Source organism: Schistocerca nitens, chromosome 3 (genome assembly GCF_023898315.1).
Source record: "Schistocerca nitens isolate TAMUIC-IGC-003100 chromosome 3, iqSchNite1.1, whole genome shotgun sequence".
In the NCBI taxonomy this organism is placed as follows: Eukaryota; Metazoa; Arthropoda; class Insecta; order Orthoptera; family Acrididae; genus Schistocerca; species Schistocerca nitens.
This window is the reverse complement of record NC_064616.1, coordinates 271,804,832-271,822,679: the sequence shown is the minus strand read 5'-3', so window position 1 is coordinate 271,822,679 and position 17,848 is coordinate 271,804,832. Positions and strand designations below refer to the sequence as shown.

Here is a 17,848-nt window from a genome sequence, read left to right as displayed (position 1 = left end):
CTTATAAGTGGAAACACATTACTTGCACACTGTCACACCAACTTATACCTAAGTTACGAAAGTTAAAAGGCATTTAACTTTCTTGCACAGTGTCAGTTCCCCCTCTACCTTTGAGCTTCAGCAACTGCTGCTAGATGGATCTGTTCTCATTCTGGCCTGCTTAATTTGATAGCACATGTCTTGAATTGGTTTATGTGAATAGTGACATGACAAAATAATGGGATTAAACTTCAACTAAATAAATAAATAATTTTTGAAGTCTCAAAATGTTGTTAAACTGTGTGACAGGAATCTTGCTCTAGCATTCAACAATGACTTATAGTCACTTATTTGTAATAACATGACACACCATCATTTGAAGTGATAAAACAGATCCTAAAAGTATTGTAACAGAGAGTGTGAACTTCTGCATCTACATCTACACCTGCATTCATATTCCACAAGTCGCCATGTAGTGAAAAGTGGAGGATATCTTGTAGCATTAATAGTCATTTCCTTTCTTATTCCATTTGCAAATAGACCAATAGGAAAATGACTGTCTATGTGCCTCTCTATGAGCCCTAATTTCTGTTATCTTATCCTTGTGGTTCTTACACAAAATATATGTCAGTGACAGTACAATCATTCTGCAGTAATCTTCAGTTCTGTGATTTATATTACCTTATAGGTTCATTTTCAAGTCTGGCCTACTGAGGCAGCACTGACAACACCTGATATTAAAGATAAACATTAAAGAGGCAACTTATGCTTTAGAATGAATACCAAAATCCACCAAATCAAATTGATACATAGTGGTTGCAATAATGAATTTCATAATCTGCTGTGCAAAATTCTTTTTTATATCTGATCCAGTGATGCAGAACATAAATTATTAATTTTCTTCTTAATTACAAAAGTTTTCTGGCTAAAGTTTTCATGAATTCCAGGCACATTCTTTATGAAGTGAACAGATTTTGGTGGCATTCAAACAAATGATTTATATTTGCAATACATTCTGTATGATTTTAATTAAAACACCAGTTACATAAGTTTCTATTACTATGGTGTTACATGGAATAAATTACCAAATTAACACACAATAATGATCATGTTGGATTTCATGATTTTCTGAACAAAATAGTGTTTTATGTAGGATCCAGTAATGCAAAATATATGATGTTGACTTGAATGTTAATTATAATGGAGATTTTGTACCTAAAATTTTCTTAAGTTCCAAATATTTTGCTTGGCATGATCTTTAAATTTTTTTAATTAATTAATTTATTTATTTATTTTTATCAAATGTCAAAATATGCTGCTTGTTTCTAATTTCTTTTGAGAAATTACTTTTGAAATACTACTTTGTTATTTGATTAACAACTCAAGGCTTTGCAGATGTCATTAACATTGAATGCTGCTTTATCTTGTGATAATACACATACCTAAAATACAGAAAGTTTTAAAATATGTTGTGCTACAAATATTCAGTTGATCTACCACATTTGTCCCATTACACCATGTGCATCTTGCTTAAATGTAAGGCCAGGATGGCTTACCATTAACGGCAACAAAACAGGATATAGAACATTGTCCACATACTGCTGTGCTCTAAGAGTGCTGCGGATGACAACAAAAGGTGTCCTGCTATGAAATGAAATGGAATGGAACCCCAGACCATCACACCTATATGTTGGGCTGTATGGTAGGTTGCAGACTGGTTAGTATCTCACTATTGTCCATGGTATCTTCACAGGCACCTTCAGCCTGGAATCTCATTAACTGGAGTAGAACTGTCTTCAGTCATCAGCCCCACTTCAAACTGAGCTCTGATGACCAGCAAACACATATATGCACAAGCTGCAGTTAGTGGTGGGATACCAACCTGATCATCACCCATCATACTACCCAACAACCAGGTGTGTTGGGTGAGGATGGCATTTCATTTCATAGAAGGACCCATCTGGTTGTCATCAGCAGCCCCCTTACAGCACAGTGATATGTCAACGATATTCTATGCACAGTTTTGTTGTCCATTGCGGCAAGATATCCTGGCCATACATTTCAGCAATATAATGCCTGCCCACACACGGTAGGACTTTCTACTGCTTGTCTTCATACTTGCCAAACCATACCTTGGCAAGCAACGTCATTGGATTCCTTCCCAGTTGAGAATGTTTGGAGTATTATGGGCAGGGCCCTCAACCAGCTCAGGATTTTGAAAATCTAACATACCTAGCGGACAGAATTTTGCATGATATCCCTCAGGAGGACATCCAACAACTCTATGAATCAATGCCTAGCTCAAAACTGCTTGCATAAGAGCCAGAGCTGGATGAATGCATTATTGACTTGCTCAGTTTGTGAAACTCTCTCTTGAATAAATAATCCAGTTTTTCTAAAACTGTAATCATTTGTTTGTCCATAGATGGATTTTGTATCTACCAATTTTTGTTCCATTCAAATAATTCCTTCATAGTCCTTTTTTCCATTAGAGTGTAAATTTTTTGTTGTGCTATTCAGCTACCAGATGGCGTGTTCATCCTGTCATTACCACAGCTGTTACAATTTCTTTCCATACCTGCCTGGTGGATAGTATTGGGCACAGATGGTGCAGTCATTCATTTGTACTACATAATGTGGTGTGACCCCTTGAGGCAATACACACTCCAGTAAAATGTTCCTTGTTCTTTACAGCAGTTAGTATTTCATCTATTAACTGTAGTTTTGTTTTTCATATAACAATTGCAATTCTCAAATATTAAAGTGTGTTAACTCAGGACTGTCATTAGTCTAGTATAAATAACTTTCTGAAGTACCTTACAAAATGCAGGTGGCCCTGAGATGGGTCAACAGCTTTCAATCTTAAATTGAGCACCCTTCTTCTAAATCAAGGTTACTTGTGCAATTTTTAGATTGTCAGGGAACTATATGATGCAATTACATCAATTACTTCTGTGGCCATGGCATCAGACAGGTTTCCTAAACACATTTTTAATGCAGATAGGCAAACCATCATAGCCTGCTGATTTTGAATTTTTTTAATGACCTGACTATACACTGATCAGCCAGAATATTAGAGCCACCTACTTAATGACTGGTATGTCAACCTTTGGCATGGATAGCAGTGGCATTGCCTCATGGCATGGAAACAATGGGACCTTGGTAGGTTGCTGGAGGGAGGAAGCACCTCATCTGCACACACAAAGTCATCTAATTCCCATAAATTCTGGGGAGGAGATGAGTCCTGACGCCACATACAATTACATCCCAGATGCATTCAATTGGGTTCAGATCTGGTGGAATGGGGGGCCAGCACACAACTGTAACTTGCCAATGTCTTCCTCAAGCCACACCATCACACTCCTTGCCTTGTGACATGGCACATTATCTTGTTGAAAAATGTCATTGCCATCAGGAAATACAATCATCATGAAGGGCTGTATGTGATCCGCAACCAGTTTACAGTACTCCTCGGCCATCATGGTGCCTTGCATAAGCTCCATTGGACCCATGGATGCCCACGTGAATCTTCCCTAAAGCATAATGGAGCCACTACCAGCTTGTCTCCGTCCCGAAGTACAGATGTCATGGAGCTATTCCCTTGGAAGATGACAGATTCACGCCCTCCCATCTACATGAAGAAGAAGGTCTCAGGATTCATCAGACCATGCAATGCTCTGCAACTGCACCAATGTCCAGTGCTGATTGTCACATACCCATTTCATTCATACTTGCTGATGTCGTCATTTTAACATTAGCACATACATGGGTCATCAGCTGCCCATCGTTAGGAGTATTTGGTGCACTATGTGTTCAGGCACACTTGTACTCTGCCCAGCATTAAACTTTGATGTTATTTCTGCCACAGTTTACCACCTGTCCTGTTTTACCAGTCTGCCTAGCCTACAACATTTGAAATCTGTAATGAGGGGTAGCAGCACATTCCCACGATCTCTGGATGTGGTATAACCTTGGTTTTGCCACATGCTGAAGGCACTTGCCACAACACTCCTTAAAAACCCAACAAATCATGCAGTTTCTGAAATGCTCATTCCCTGCCTCCAGACCATCAGAATCTGGCCTCAGTCAAACTCAGATAGAACATGAGCCTTCCCCAATCCAGCCACAGACAGCATCCTCACTGATACTACATGCACTGTGCATATGTCTGACAAACAGTCATTCCTTGCTATGTGACACTGCTATCACCTGGATGGGTTTATATCAATAGTAGGTCTGTGGTCATAATGTTCTGGCTGATCAGTGTATATTTTATCTCTCTGCTCTTATCTGGGGCCAAGTATTTAGTTTATTTAACTAGAATGCCCTTATATTTATCCTGGAGATTGCTGAAGTGGCCATTGATGGATTTTTCAACAAAATAAAAGTGTTTGCTAAAAACATTTACAATCTGATATTGCCAATCAATGGTTGTGGTGGATGATAAGATCACCATTGCTTTATCCTTACAATTCCTAAAGCTGGCAATATTCTTGTCAGGTCTACTGCTGGATCATAAAATCATCTAGGCACTATATTTCAGTGGTCCATCTGGCTGCCATATTCAGGTGAGAAACTGTTTGCTAATCTCTCCAGAACAGGTTTATACCATTGAAGACACTATACACCATTGAAGACCGACAGCGCATGCACCATAAATTGTAGCTGCTTCCCCCTAACACAAGTGGAGGCACAGTGCCCCAGTGGTGAAAGTGGCAAAAATAATGAATAGCTATTCAACACCTCCATCAATACTTTCTGTTTTTTAATGTCAGGTAAAAAAGGGTTGTGCATTTTGCTTGTCTCTGTTTATAATGTTGTCTGCAAGTCTAATTTCAGTGCATGGTTTTGAGACACAGTCCCAATAGTGAGACACATGGGCAAGCATTTGTGTCTCATCATACGAGGGCTATCCACAAAGTACATTACATTTTGGAATTAAAAATAAATTAAGTATTGGATTTTTTTAAAATTATATACAGATGAAAGCTACACTTAAATACTACTTTTCTTCATAGTTGCCATTTAAAATAAGGCACTTATCATAGCAATGGACGAGCTTGGAAATTTCTTCGTCGTAAAATTCGGCCGCCTGCACCTTCAACCACGTGGTTACCTCTTTTGAGACAGAAAAGGTGTGATTTTTGTGGATTTCCTGGAAAGAGGCACTACAATAAACTCTCAAAGGTATTGCCAAACTCTGTACAACCTCAGAAGAGCAATACAAAACAAGCGCAGGGGAAAGTTGGGCTCAAAGATCTTGCTGATTCACGACAATGCCTGGGCCCACACGGCAAATTCCACTCTTGAAGTTCTCGAATCTTTGAAGTGGGAGTTGTTTCCTGATCTGCCGTACAGTCCCGACCTGGCACCGAGCGACTTCCACTTATTCCCAGCAATGAAGAAGTGGTTGGCTATGCAGCATTTTGATGACGACAAACAGCTTCAAGAAGAGGTAACCACGTGGTTGAAGGCGCAGGCGGCCGAATTTTACAACGAAGGAATTTCCAAGCTCATCCATCGCTATGATAAGTGCCTTAATTTAAATGGCAACTATGTAGAAAAGTAGTATTTAAGTGTGGCTTTCATCTGGTTATAATAAAAAAAATTTCCAATACTTTATTTATTTTTAATTCCAAAACATAACGTACTTTGTGGATAGCCCTCGTACATCATCCCATGTCCCGTGGTTAGACAGTGCTCTGCTGCCACAGATTTCTCAGGTTGTAATAAGTGTGTGTAGCACTGGTGCTCAAACATCTGTAATGAAGGTGTGAATTGTTTGGCCAATACACACTTTCCCACACTGTGAAGGCATTTTTAAGTGCTGGATTACTTTAGCAATAGATCATCTTTTACCAAGTCAAAGAGTGCCCTAACATTGATATGATATCTTTTTAAAAATCCATGCTGTCTTTGAAGGTGGTAGGAAAGTAACTGATGTAGATGCATTTTCTACTAGTTGCTCAGTTGTCAAAAGTCCAGACTCAAGGGCATGATAGATCTATTTGTCTGTGTAGACTTTCTGCTTGGGCACAAGTTCTAGCTTTTGAATCAAATTTTCTGCATCCAAAATGGCATAATCCACATTGCCAATGTTGGCAGGATCCCCATGCATTGGTATGATAGATGAAAACTTACTGCATGCAGATACTGGTGCTGATGTGTTGGTTTTCTATAAACATTTTGCCCCAGAGGCCTGTTATCCCTTCTGTAGACCATTATGTCTAGAATAAAAAAAACTTCTGTCCCTTTCGACCTTTATTGTGAACTTGATGCTGAGATGAAGGAAATTAAAATGATCCCAGAAATGGTTCAGAGTGTCTATTCCATGTGCCCACATCATAAACATATCTATCACCAATGTACCTCCAAACACAGGTGGGTTTCAAAAATGCTGTCCTTAGCACCTCATCTTCAAAATCTTCCATAAATAATTTGTTGACTATGAGGGATAATGGAGTCACCAGAGCCACTCAATCAGTTTGTCATTGAAAGAAACAAATAAGTTGACACCAGCACATTACATAGAGATTCATTGCTTCCATGTCCAGTTTTTAACTAGTTAATATTTTAAGTCTCTTCAAGAGAAACCCATGTACAAAGCATGTGACCTTTGATGTAGTGTCTGTGTTGAGGAGACAATGAAATGTGACTGAATATTTACAATGCTAATGATGTATCAATAGAATAAAGTTTTGTAATATTGTAATATATTTCAGAAATAGATTTATACTAAATCTGCATCTCTTTATTGTGTAGGGTCTTCTGTGCCTGGAAAGATAAGACTACAATTGAAAGCTATTTTGCAGAGCTGACACAGAAGAGTACCATGGACTGCAGTAAGTACTTCCTAACATCAGTTCTTGAGGTATCAATGACAAACGATTAGAGTTATATACATAGCATTGGTTTACACACCTAAATTTTCTCTGAAAATTGTATACTTTGTCAGTTTCATTTCTTCTTCTACTTTTACCTTTAACTTGAAAATATTTGTCACATTGACATAGAGCAACAACATGTGGTTAGAATTTAATATGTAGTATGCAGTCTTATTTACACAGAAAAATTTAGGAAATTGTACTGTGTAAGTGAAATTTTGGACCACATACATTAAGCATTTGTTGAGACAATGGAAAATTTGGTAAAACATTTGTACCAAAATCTAACAAAACTCTCTCTCTCTCTCTCTCTCTCTCTCTCTCTCTCCCTTTCTCTCATTCTTATTTTGAAAGAAAACTGAAATAAAGAGGACTCTCACAGTGGTGAAATAGTTATTGACTTGATGAGAAGCACTCATGCAGGAAAGTATCCAAGTGTTCTGGATGGTATTTTTTAAGTAGACTCTATAGCTGAAACTCTTCTCCAGAGGAAATTTGGATGAATTCTTTACAGGTCACCAACTTCTGTTTGAGCAGCACTAGTAGTAAAGATCATCTGTTTGTTTTGTTTATTATATTACAAGCTTTCTTTCTAAGTTGAAGTAAGTTGCTTATTGAGCCTTGCCTGTGTGCTTCCATAATTTGATTTTTAATGTCTTCTGTGTTTCTGCATTTACGAAGCATAGACTTATGTATATTTACTGTGTAGTATATATTTATGCTGTCTTCAGCATCATTCTTAGAAAATTGTACAGCATGAATAGGAAATGTGAATGCTGCATTCAGCATTCAGATGTGAGCAGAGTTGGAGTCTGTCTGCTCACAGCTCTTCCAGGTGGCACTGGCTTTGGTCATGTAGCTTGAGCCATTGCCTATGGGCACCACTGGGCAGGGGGGGGGGGGAGGGGAGGGGGACATATGGATCCAATGGATATTCAGCATGTGATATAGTTGGCCTGGTTACTGCTTACATTGAGGTGAACCCTCACCTGATGTCAAAGGGTAGGTCATTTCAAGGTGTGACAGGCAGTGAAAGACATTCTAGGAAACAGATCTGAAGGTTTCCCCAGTTTGTCTGACAAACACTTTTCAGGTAAAATCTGTGGCTAATAATGGCCCTGAGTCAGCTGCAGTTGTTTGCCCTGTTTCAGAAGATGCCTCTTGGCTTGCAATGTTAAGGCATTCACAGAGGGTGAAATTATTGGTGACTGGGAGCTCCAATGTTAGGTGCAAGATGGAGATCATTAGTGATATGGCTATGAAAGAAGGGAGGCAAGCCAGTGTGTGCTCCATTTGCATACTGGAGTGGGAGAAGAGTCATCCTAGATATGGAATGGGCCTTCTGGATGCTATGAATAGTCAACTCCAGGTAGTGACTCATGTCAGTATCAATGAATGAGGTGTGTTGCTTCTAATCAGAAGAAATCGTTTCTGTTTTCTGGCAACTGTCTGAGGTGGTAAACTCAGACGGTGTAGCTTGCAAGATGAAGGTGGAATTCACCATCTGTAACATCACTGTCAAGACCAATTGTGGATCTTTGGTGCACAGGCCAATTGGAGGGACTGAATCTGAATCTCAGATGATTCTATGAGCACTGCAGACTCCTTGATTTGTATCATAGGGTAAAGAAGTGTTGCCATCCACTTAACAGATCAGGAGTCCACTATGCACAAGAGGTGGCTGCAATGTTATTGTGGATCATATGGAGTAGACTAGGTTAGATAGTCTCGGAAAGGTTCAAACAGGAGTACTGTCTCAAAGGGGACAGGTCAATTGCAGGATGAGGATACACCAAGAAAACACCAGCATCATAGTTTTAAATTGTTGTAGCTGTGTTGATAAAGAACCAGAGCTCCAAGTTTTCATTGAAAGCACTGAAGCAGAAATCATAATAGGTACTGAAAGATGGCTAAATCCATAGATAAGTTCAGTCAAAGTTTCTACAAAGGATCTAAAAGGTTACAGAGATTATTGACTATATTCCATTAGTGGCAGTATCTTTATTGCTGTAAGAAGTGGTATCCTTTGTAGTGAGATTGAGATAAATAGATGCTGTAAGTTAGTATGGGTAGAAGTTAAACTCAGCAATTGAAATAAATTAATAATTGGCTCCTATCACAAAACCCCATGTCAGATGGTATTGTTGAGGAAACGACCAAGGAAAATTTGAGTCTCATTTTGAATAGGTGCCAACCTGTGCATAGTCATTTATGTTAAAAAATTTGCTAAATGCAGTAGAATGAATTTTGTAACACATAGTCTTTCAATTTTCTCTTGAATTTTGAAGTTTGAAGAGCAAGATTTTCTTATGTCTGTAGATAAAACATTGAGCAATTTCATGCCTAAGTAATTTACTCATTTCTGCACAAGAGTGACGTTTGTCTGTTTACTATGAAGTCTTATTTTGATCTATTATTGTAGATGTGATGTGTACTACTTCAGTGAAGAAACATAAGTCACTTAATAACAGGAACTCTTCTGGTCCAGACTGCATACCAATTAGGTCCTTCCAGAGCATCTAATGAAACAGCTCCAGTTTTAGTAATCATCTTTGCTCACTCAGTTAAAGATCAGTACATAAAGACTGGAAAGGTGGACAGGACACATCAGTACACAAGAAAAGAAACACAAATAATCCACAGAACTATAGACCCACATCACTGACACTGATTTTCAGTAGTATTCTGGAGTACATACCACTTTCCAAAATTATGGACTACCTCAAATAAAATGACCTATTGTCATTTAACCAGCACAGATTCAAAAAATATCATTCTTGTGAAACACAACTGGCTCTTTATTCACATTTATGTATATATCCTTGAGCTGTGATAAAAAAGTAACTGGAATTTTTTGATTTCACAGGCTGTCTACATCTGATTTTCATTATTTTTATCTTGTTGATAATCAGATGTTCCTGATGTATGTATGCATTTTCAGCTATTTTGAATATTTAGTTTACTGTTGACAGTCAAAACAATGATATGTGTTTTTGAGTGCTGTCAAATTTTCACTTCTGCATTAAATTTTGTTGAAAAATCGATTAAAGTGGGACACCACATTCAAAATGTCAACTGTGGCTTTTGCCAAATCTGCTATGAGTAAGACAAGAGTTTACAAGTGACATAAACATTTCAAAGATGGTTGAGAAGAGGTTGAAGATGATTATCACCTCGACGTTGCAGCACATCAATCACTGATGACAATGTGGGAGATGTAAAGAAAAGGGTTCTGGAATTTCGCTAAATCACCATAAGAGAGGCTGCTGATGATAATGGCATATCCTTTGGCTCATGCCATGCAATTTTTTGGATGCTTTGGGTATGAAATGTATAGCAGCAAAGTTTGTTCCGAAACTGTTTAAATTTGACCAAAACTGACGTTGCGTAGACATCACTTAGGAATGGCTGAATGACATCAACAATGATCCAGATCTTCTAAAGAAGGTTATAACAGGTGACAAAACATGAGTATAAGGGTATGACATTGGAACCAAGGCCCAATTGTCCCAGTGGAAACTGCCTGAAAAGCCGAGACCAAAAGAATTCGACAAGTTCAATAATGTGTTGAGGTTCTTCTTGGTGTTTTTTTTTTATTAAAATGGAATAGTGCATCATGATTTCCTGTCTAATGGTCATACAGTTAGTAACAAATACTGCCTGTTAGATGTATGCTGTTTGTGTGCAGCAATCCAAAGAAAATGAACAGAATTGTGGCAAAACAATTAATAGAAATTGCATCATGATAATGCTCCCACTCGCACCTCAACACTAGTCCATGATTTTTTGACAAAAATAAAACTGTTATATTGCCTCAGCCACTGTCTTCATCAGACATGGCCCTCTGCGACTTCTTTCTATTCCCAAGGCTGAAGATAACCGTGAAAGGGTGTCATTTTGCCACCATTGATAAGATAAAAACAGAATTGTTGAAGGGAAGAAAGCTGATATTGATGGATAAATGTAGATTCTTTGAGAAAATCAAAAATTCTCATTACTTTTCTATTACACCTTGTATACACTGCAAATCACTGTGAAGTGGATGGCAGAGGATATAACACACTATACCGGTTATTAAGGTTTTTTCTTGTATACTGTGACAAATACAGCACCTCCATTTCCCATTGGCCTAGTCTTTCAGTGTACACTTAAATTTTCCCCAAAGATCTCACTGCTGTCAACTTCAAGCATTAACCAGTTTTCTGTACACAATATTATGTGAGCTTCTCAGCCTTTTAGGAGTGCTTCAAACTCTGGCATTTTGTTGTCAATCCTTTGGCAGTTAACCACTAGTATTTTAATACTCTCACCTGTGAGGGGCATTTCTTCAGGTCTTACACTGATAATTTTCAGTTTACAACAGCTATCTTAAAAAGATAATAATAAATAAAAAATAAAATAAAATCTTGTGTGCACAGCACACATGATCATCTACCTGTGTAGTTTGTCACAGAACCTTTGCACTATATGGTTGTTGAAGCCTGTCATTTGACTCAGAACCAGGAGACCATGATCTATTTTGGGGATAGTGCTCTGAGCTTCATGAGCAAGGATAGTATTTTCAACCTTCTCTGCTGGTCACTGGAATGGTCCAAATATGACCTCACAGCCCTGACAAAAGGCATTGTTTACCCCATTGTGTGCTACTTGAAGTAATAAGTGCTATTCAAAAGGGATCTGGAGAAGATCCCATATTTTTAGATTCCCAGAAAGCTCTTGACACCAGTTCTCACAAGCACCTTATAGTCATATTGTGTGCCTATGGAATATCATCTCAGATGTGCAACTGGATTTGTGATTTTCCATCAGAAAGGCCACAGTTCATAGTAATTGATGGGTATTCACCTAATGAAACAGAAGTTATTTCTGTGGTTCCCCAGGGAAGCATTATATTCCATATGCTATTCTTAATCACCATATGAATAATTAAGGAAATAGTCTAAGCAGCCCTCTCAGATTATTGCAGACAATGACATCATTTACTCTCTAACGAACTTATCAGAAGATCAAAATGATTTAAACAAGATATATACATGCTGCAAAAAATGTCAATTGATCTAGAACAATAAAACATATGAGGACCAAAATAATTCCATTAAATTTCAGTTACAGATTAAATGATAAAAGTTTAAATGTTATCAATTCATCTAAATACCTGAGGCTTACAATTAAAAACAGTTTAAATTGAATCCATCACATAGAAAATATTGTGGGGAATAGCAAACCAAAGACTAAATTTTATTAACAGAACCCTTAGAACATACGACAAATCTCTTAAAGAAACTGCCTACACTATGCAGTCCCATATTGTGAGCAACATTCCCGTCTGAAGTGCTGTTGCACAATATGGGATCCATACAAGATAGGATAGACAGAGATCATCAAAAAAGTTCAAATAAGGGCAGGTCACATTGTATTATCATGAAACATACAAAAGAGTCTAACAGATATAATAAGCAAGATGAAGTGTCCACCATTAAAACAAAGGAATTTCTGTTGCTGTGAGATACAAGTGTTGGAACTTTAAAAGTGGCAACCATTTATTTACAGCTCATGCAAAATAGATACATGTTTCAAAGTTTTACTGACCTTCAGAGTAGTCACCAGCATTGTGTATAACCTGTTGCCAGCAATGTGGAAGTCGTAGGATACTCTTAGCAGTGGCAGTTGTGTTGACAGTCCGAGTGGCGTGGTCTATTGCCCGACGAATTTGTAGCATTTCTGAAGCAAATTCTGTGAATTGTTTCTTCAGTTTAGAAATTGAGCTGAACTCATGATGACTTAAGTCAGGAGAGTGCAGTAGGTGGTATAGCACTTAGCAGCCCCATCAGTCAAACAAATCAGTAACAGCTTGCACTGTACTTGCTTGAGCATTGTCCTGCAAAATGATGGTCAGGTCCTGCAGAAAGTGTCATCACTTCTGTCTCTAAGCTGGTCATAGGTTGTGTTCCAAAAATGAACAGCATAGAGACAGAAGTGATGACACTTTCTGCAGGACCTGACCATCATTTTGCAGGACAACGCTCAAGCATGTACAGCGCAAGCTGTTACGGATTTGTTTGACTGATGGGGCTGCTAAGTGCTATACCACCTACTGTACTCCCCTGACTTAAGACCTTGTGAGTTCAACTCAATTTCTAAACTGAAGGAAACACTTCACGGCATTCACTTCAGAACTTCTACAAATTCGTTGGGCAATAGATCACGCAGCTTGAACTGTCAACACAACTGGCACTGCTAAGAGTATCCTATGACTTCCACATTGCTGGCAATGGGTTATACACAATGCTGGTGACTACTTTGAAGGTTAGTTAAACTTTGAAACACATATCTATTTTGTATGAGTTGTAAATAAATAGTTGCCACTATTAAAGCTCCAACCCTCATATTTTCATGGAATTTCAATGACCATCTTTCTCCTTTGAATGCCAAAATATTTTGTTGGTTCCCACCTAGTTAGGGAGAAATTGCTCCTTGTTTCAAATTTGCCATTGCTGTCAACAAGGTGTGGACTCTCTTTAAGTCATTGTTCCAATGGGGGTGAAACACATATAAGGACTTCTGGTAGCATGACCTTGTTTCATTGCCAGGCCACTTGATCCACTGTAAGTCTATCAATCCATTGTCTTGTTATCTTATTGGTTGGTTTAAAGTCTTTCTTATTTGTTTTTGTTCCATAGTAAACAGAAGCTGGCTTCATCATACTGTATTTCTGATTACAAATTCTCAAATTCTTTGGTATACTGCTCTCTGCATTGCATTGTAAATATGTTGCTTGTATTATTCTTGATTTCTGCTTGCATCCATAATACTAAGCAGAGTAAATGATTCCATATTTGTTTTTGTTTCATATGAAACAAAAGCTTGTTTCATCAGTGGTGTTCTGTGGACTTATGTATATTTGTCGCTGCTTACAAATTCATGTGTGAAGTGCTTGATTTAAATGCATTGCAAGGATATTGCTTTTATTCTACTTTACTTTTGTTTGCATCTGTTTTGAATACCTTATCACATTTCATGAAGAAGTCCATATTAGTAATTTTTGGCAGAATTGGTATTAAACTTTATTACATCTTGTTATGAAATGAGTATGTAATTCTGCTTTGAATGGTGTTACTTCTTGCCACTGATTGCCTTGCATTTCACTGTGATTTGCAGAGAATGGATTCAGATGTGTTTTTAGTGACTAGAGCATTCTTCCTTGCAAATGTTGAGAATGCTACAGTATTTGCATTGATGTGTTCGCACATTGTTAAGAGGCACTAAAAATACATTTTTGCAGAAATCAATGAACTAGAATCATCCTCACAATCCAATGAAAAATTCAGAGGCATCCATTAAATACAGTGAAGTATGAAAAATGGATGCAAAAAAGTGATGTACAATACTAGTGATGTACTTACAATGTGTTTAATTCAAGCAGTTCACACATGGGTTCATAAGCACTAACGAATAGACATCAATCCACAGAATACCATGCAATGAAACCAGCTTTTATACGAAACAAAAACAAACATGGAGTTATAAAAAGCAGGTGTTCATGGTTGGTATCTCTGTTGTTGCTGATATCTGATTTATGAGTATAAGGCCACGGTCCAAGGCAGAAATCTCTGTCTAAGATTTGGTCTTCCACTGCTGGAGGCTTCATCAGAGGCTTTAAGGACTCAGAAAGCTGTAACAGACTCAAAACAAGCTCAGCAAGCCAAACTGTTTATATGTATTCATGCAATAATCAGTCCATTACATCATCAGACCACTCCTTAGCATACATTAGTGTCACTCCTTTCATCTGAGGCAGTGGTATGATGGAATCATGAACTGACCATTACATGGATACATATAAACAGTTTAATCTGCTGAGTTTCTTTTGCATCTTTAACAGCTTTCTGACTCATTAAAGCCTCTGATGAAGTCTCCAGCAGTGTATGGTGAAATATTAGGCAGACAATTATGCCTTGGACCACGGCCTTATGACCATAAATCAAATTTCAGTAACATTGCAAATATGGAATCATTTATCCCACCAAGTATTGTATTATGGAGTTAAGCAAAAATTAAGCAGAATACTATCAGCATATTTAAATAGAATTAAAAGAGTACAATAGACACCAGATCATCATCAGGAACAGAATAGGATGAAACCAGATGCTCTGCCACATCATGCCAGTTGATTTTTAGGTTTTGACAAATGCTAAAGTGGAATTAAATGGCCACATAGCGCAATTTGCAATATTGGGTTTTAAGTAAATAACTTTACGTTCAAAAGGTGACCATGGCATCAATTACATAATTTTACATGACTGTCAACCTCCTCTATAAGAATTTTATCTTAGTTTTTCATTGAGATTACTTGAATACATATATTCCTTTGTAAGTTCAGAAAAGCTTTCCTAAATAGACACTTTACTGACAGACTATGAGGCCCACCCCAAAAACATAAATGAAAAATATTATCATCTGATACTCATATTTTGAACAGCAAGAATACAGATTTTCACACCATATTTTCCCGTATTTGAAGTTCACTGCCAGGCCACTATGAGTGCTACTGTCATTCTTTGTTTCTGTATCATAGCACGGACCTTGTACTTCTCACAATTTGGTATTTGTGGTTATTCCTTTTGTCTGTATATGCTACATGATATGTTTTGATGGAAACACAAATTATGAACAATGTAATCGTTATGTACACTAAGGTGACAAAAGTCATGCGATAGTGATATGCACATACACATATGGTAGTAGTATCACATACACAAGGTATAAGAGAGCAGTGCATTGGCACAGCTGTTATTTGTACTCACACAATTTACATGCAAAGGCTTATGGTGTGATTATGGCTGCATGATGGGAATTAACTGACTCTGAACATGGAATGGTAGTTGGAACTGGATGTACGGGATATTCTATTCAGATATTGTTAGGAAATTCAATATTTCAAGATCCACAGTCAAGAGTGTCCTGAGGATACCACCTTTCAGACATTACCTCTCACCACAAACAATGAAGTGACCGACAGCCTTCACTTTATGACCAAGAGCAGTGGCATTTGTATAGAGTTGTCAGTGCTAACAAACAAGCAACATTGCATGAAATAACCACAGAAATCAATATGGGACATGCAATGAATCTATCTGTTAGGACAGTGCAACAAAATTTGTTGTTAATCAGCTTCAGCCTCAGATGACCGACATGAGTTCCTTTGCTAACAGCACAACATCTACAGTGACTCTACTGGGCTCATGACCATATTGGTTGGACCATAGATGACTGGAATATGTGACCTGGTCATATGAGTCCTGATTTCAGTTGGTAAGAGCTGATATATGGTTTGAGTGTGATGCAGACCCCACAAAGCCATGGACCCAAGTTGTCAACAACGCACCATGCAAACCAGTGGTGGTTCCGTAATGGTGTGTACTGAGTTTACAGGGAATGGACTGTGTCCCCTGAGACAACTGAACTGATTGTTGACTGCGAATGGTTATTTTTTGCTACTTGGAGATCATTTGCAGTCACTCATGGATTTGGTGTTCCCAAACAATGATAGAACTCTAATGGATGATAATGTGCTGTGTCACTGGGCTACAATTTTTCACAACTGGTTTGAAGAACATTCTGGACAGTTCAAGCAAATGATTTGGCCACCCATATCAACCAACATGAATCCCATTGAACATTTATGGAACATGATTGAGAGGTCATCTTGTGCACAGAAACACTTTCGCAATTATAGATGGCTATAGAGGCACCATGGCTCAGTATTACTGCGGGGGACTTCCAGTGATTGTTGAGTCCATGCCATGTCAAGTTTCTGCACTACATTGGGCAAAAGGAGGTTTGACATGATATTAGGATGTATCCCATGACTTTTTTTCAACTCCATTTATATTTTCCATCACTAACAATGCTCTGCTAACAGGTTATGGACCATGGACAGTTAATCTGTGCAGAAAATTATGTATGCCATCCTGTCAGAAATATAAATAAATGGACAACTGCATTACATTATGTGACCATGTAGTGAGTGGAACTTGTTATGATATGTGTTTTGTTAAACCCATCATCATATGAACTCTCAGTTTTTGGAAGCAATCAGTTACATGATTCAGTGTACATGAATTCAAGTTTCCAAAAATTTTTTAAATATAAGTTTGATGAAAACCACTAGTGGTAGACAAACTGCAAGGCAAGAATGATTACAACACACACAAGTTTGGAATGGAACTCATTCTAATGCATGAAAAATTAAGAGACAATGCCACTGGTATAACCGCTGCTACAAATGCAGAGAAGGTTACACGTGCATGGACACTTATCCTTTAGTATGTGGATCAGTCTCTTTATGAACATGTGGAAAACACAACAAAGGCAAAGGAAGCTTGTGATACCCTGGAAAACCTGCTTGCTGGTAACAGTAGGTGGATGATTCTGTAGAATGCCCTGTTGGACATTACATTATTCACACTTGAGTGAAATTTCCAGAATTGCATAACTCATATTCTGGATGTTTCCAACAAACTACAAAGCATATGCAAAATAGTTAAAGAAGAACTAATTGCACTCATTATGTTAAGAGGGTTACCAAAAGTTTGTCTGTCTTACCTTATGGGTGTAGATTCCAGTACAACCAATGAAAATTTCACATCAGAAAACATCAAAGCAAAGTTGCTAAATGAAAATGCAGAAGAATATCTCGAATTGAACAAAGATGGTGATGATAGCACTTTTTCATAAAACACTGTAAGAAATCATGGCAGAGTTTCTCCAAAAGCAAATGAGAAAAGAAGAAAATAAAATGTTTTAATTGCTGGATGTGTGGTCATTCCAAGTCTAACTGTCCCCAGGAGAAACTATTGTCAAACAAGGGTTCAAAGGGGGCAGACAAGTCATTGTTTTGTGCACTTAATGTGTCAGATTTCAGCCAGAATGAGTGGACCCTTGATTACGGAGCACCGTCACACATGACTTCAAGAAAGGAATGG

The 17,848-nt window shown here is 37.9% G+C and overlaps 1 protein-coding gene across 1 annotated transcript in view; it reads left to right on the top strand.

Moving 5' to 3' along the window:
• The window catches only part of LOC126249572 (uncharacterized), a 121,800-nt gene that overhangs the window by 82,379 nt on the left and 21,573 nt on the right, over window positions 1-17,848 (top strand). Inside the window, exon 7 of the mRNA XM_049951236.1 lies at window positions 6,742-6,821. Coding sequence (XP_049807193.1) covers window positions 6,742-6,821 — 80 coding nt within the window. The remainder of the gene's footprint in view (window positions 1-6,741; window positions 6,822-17,848) is intronic.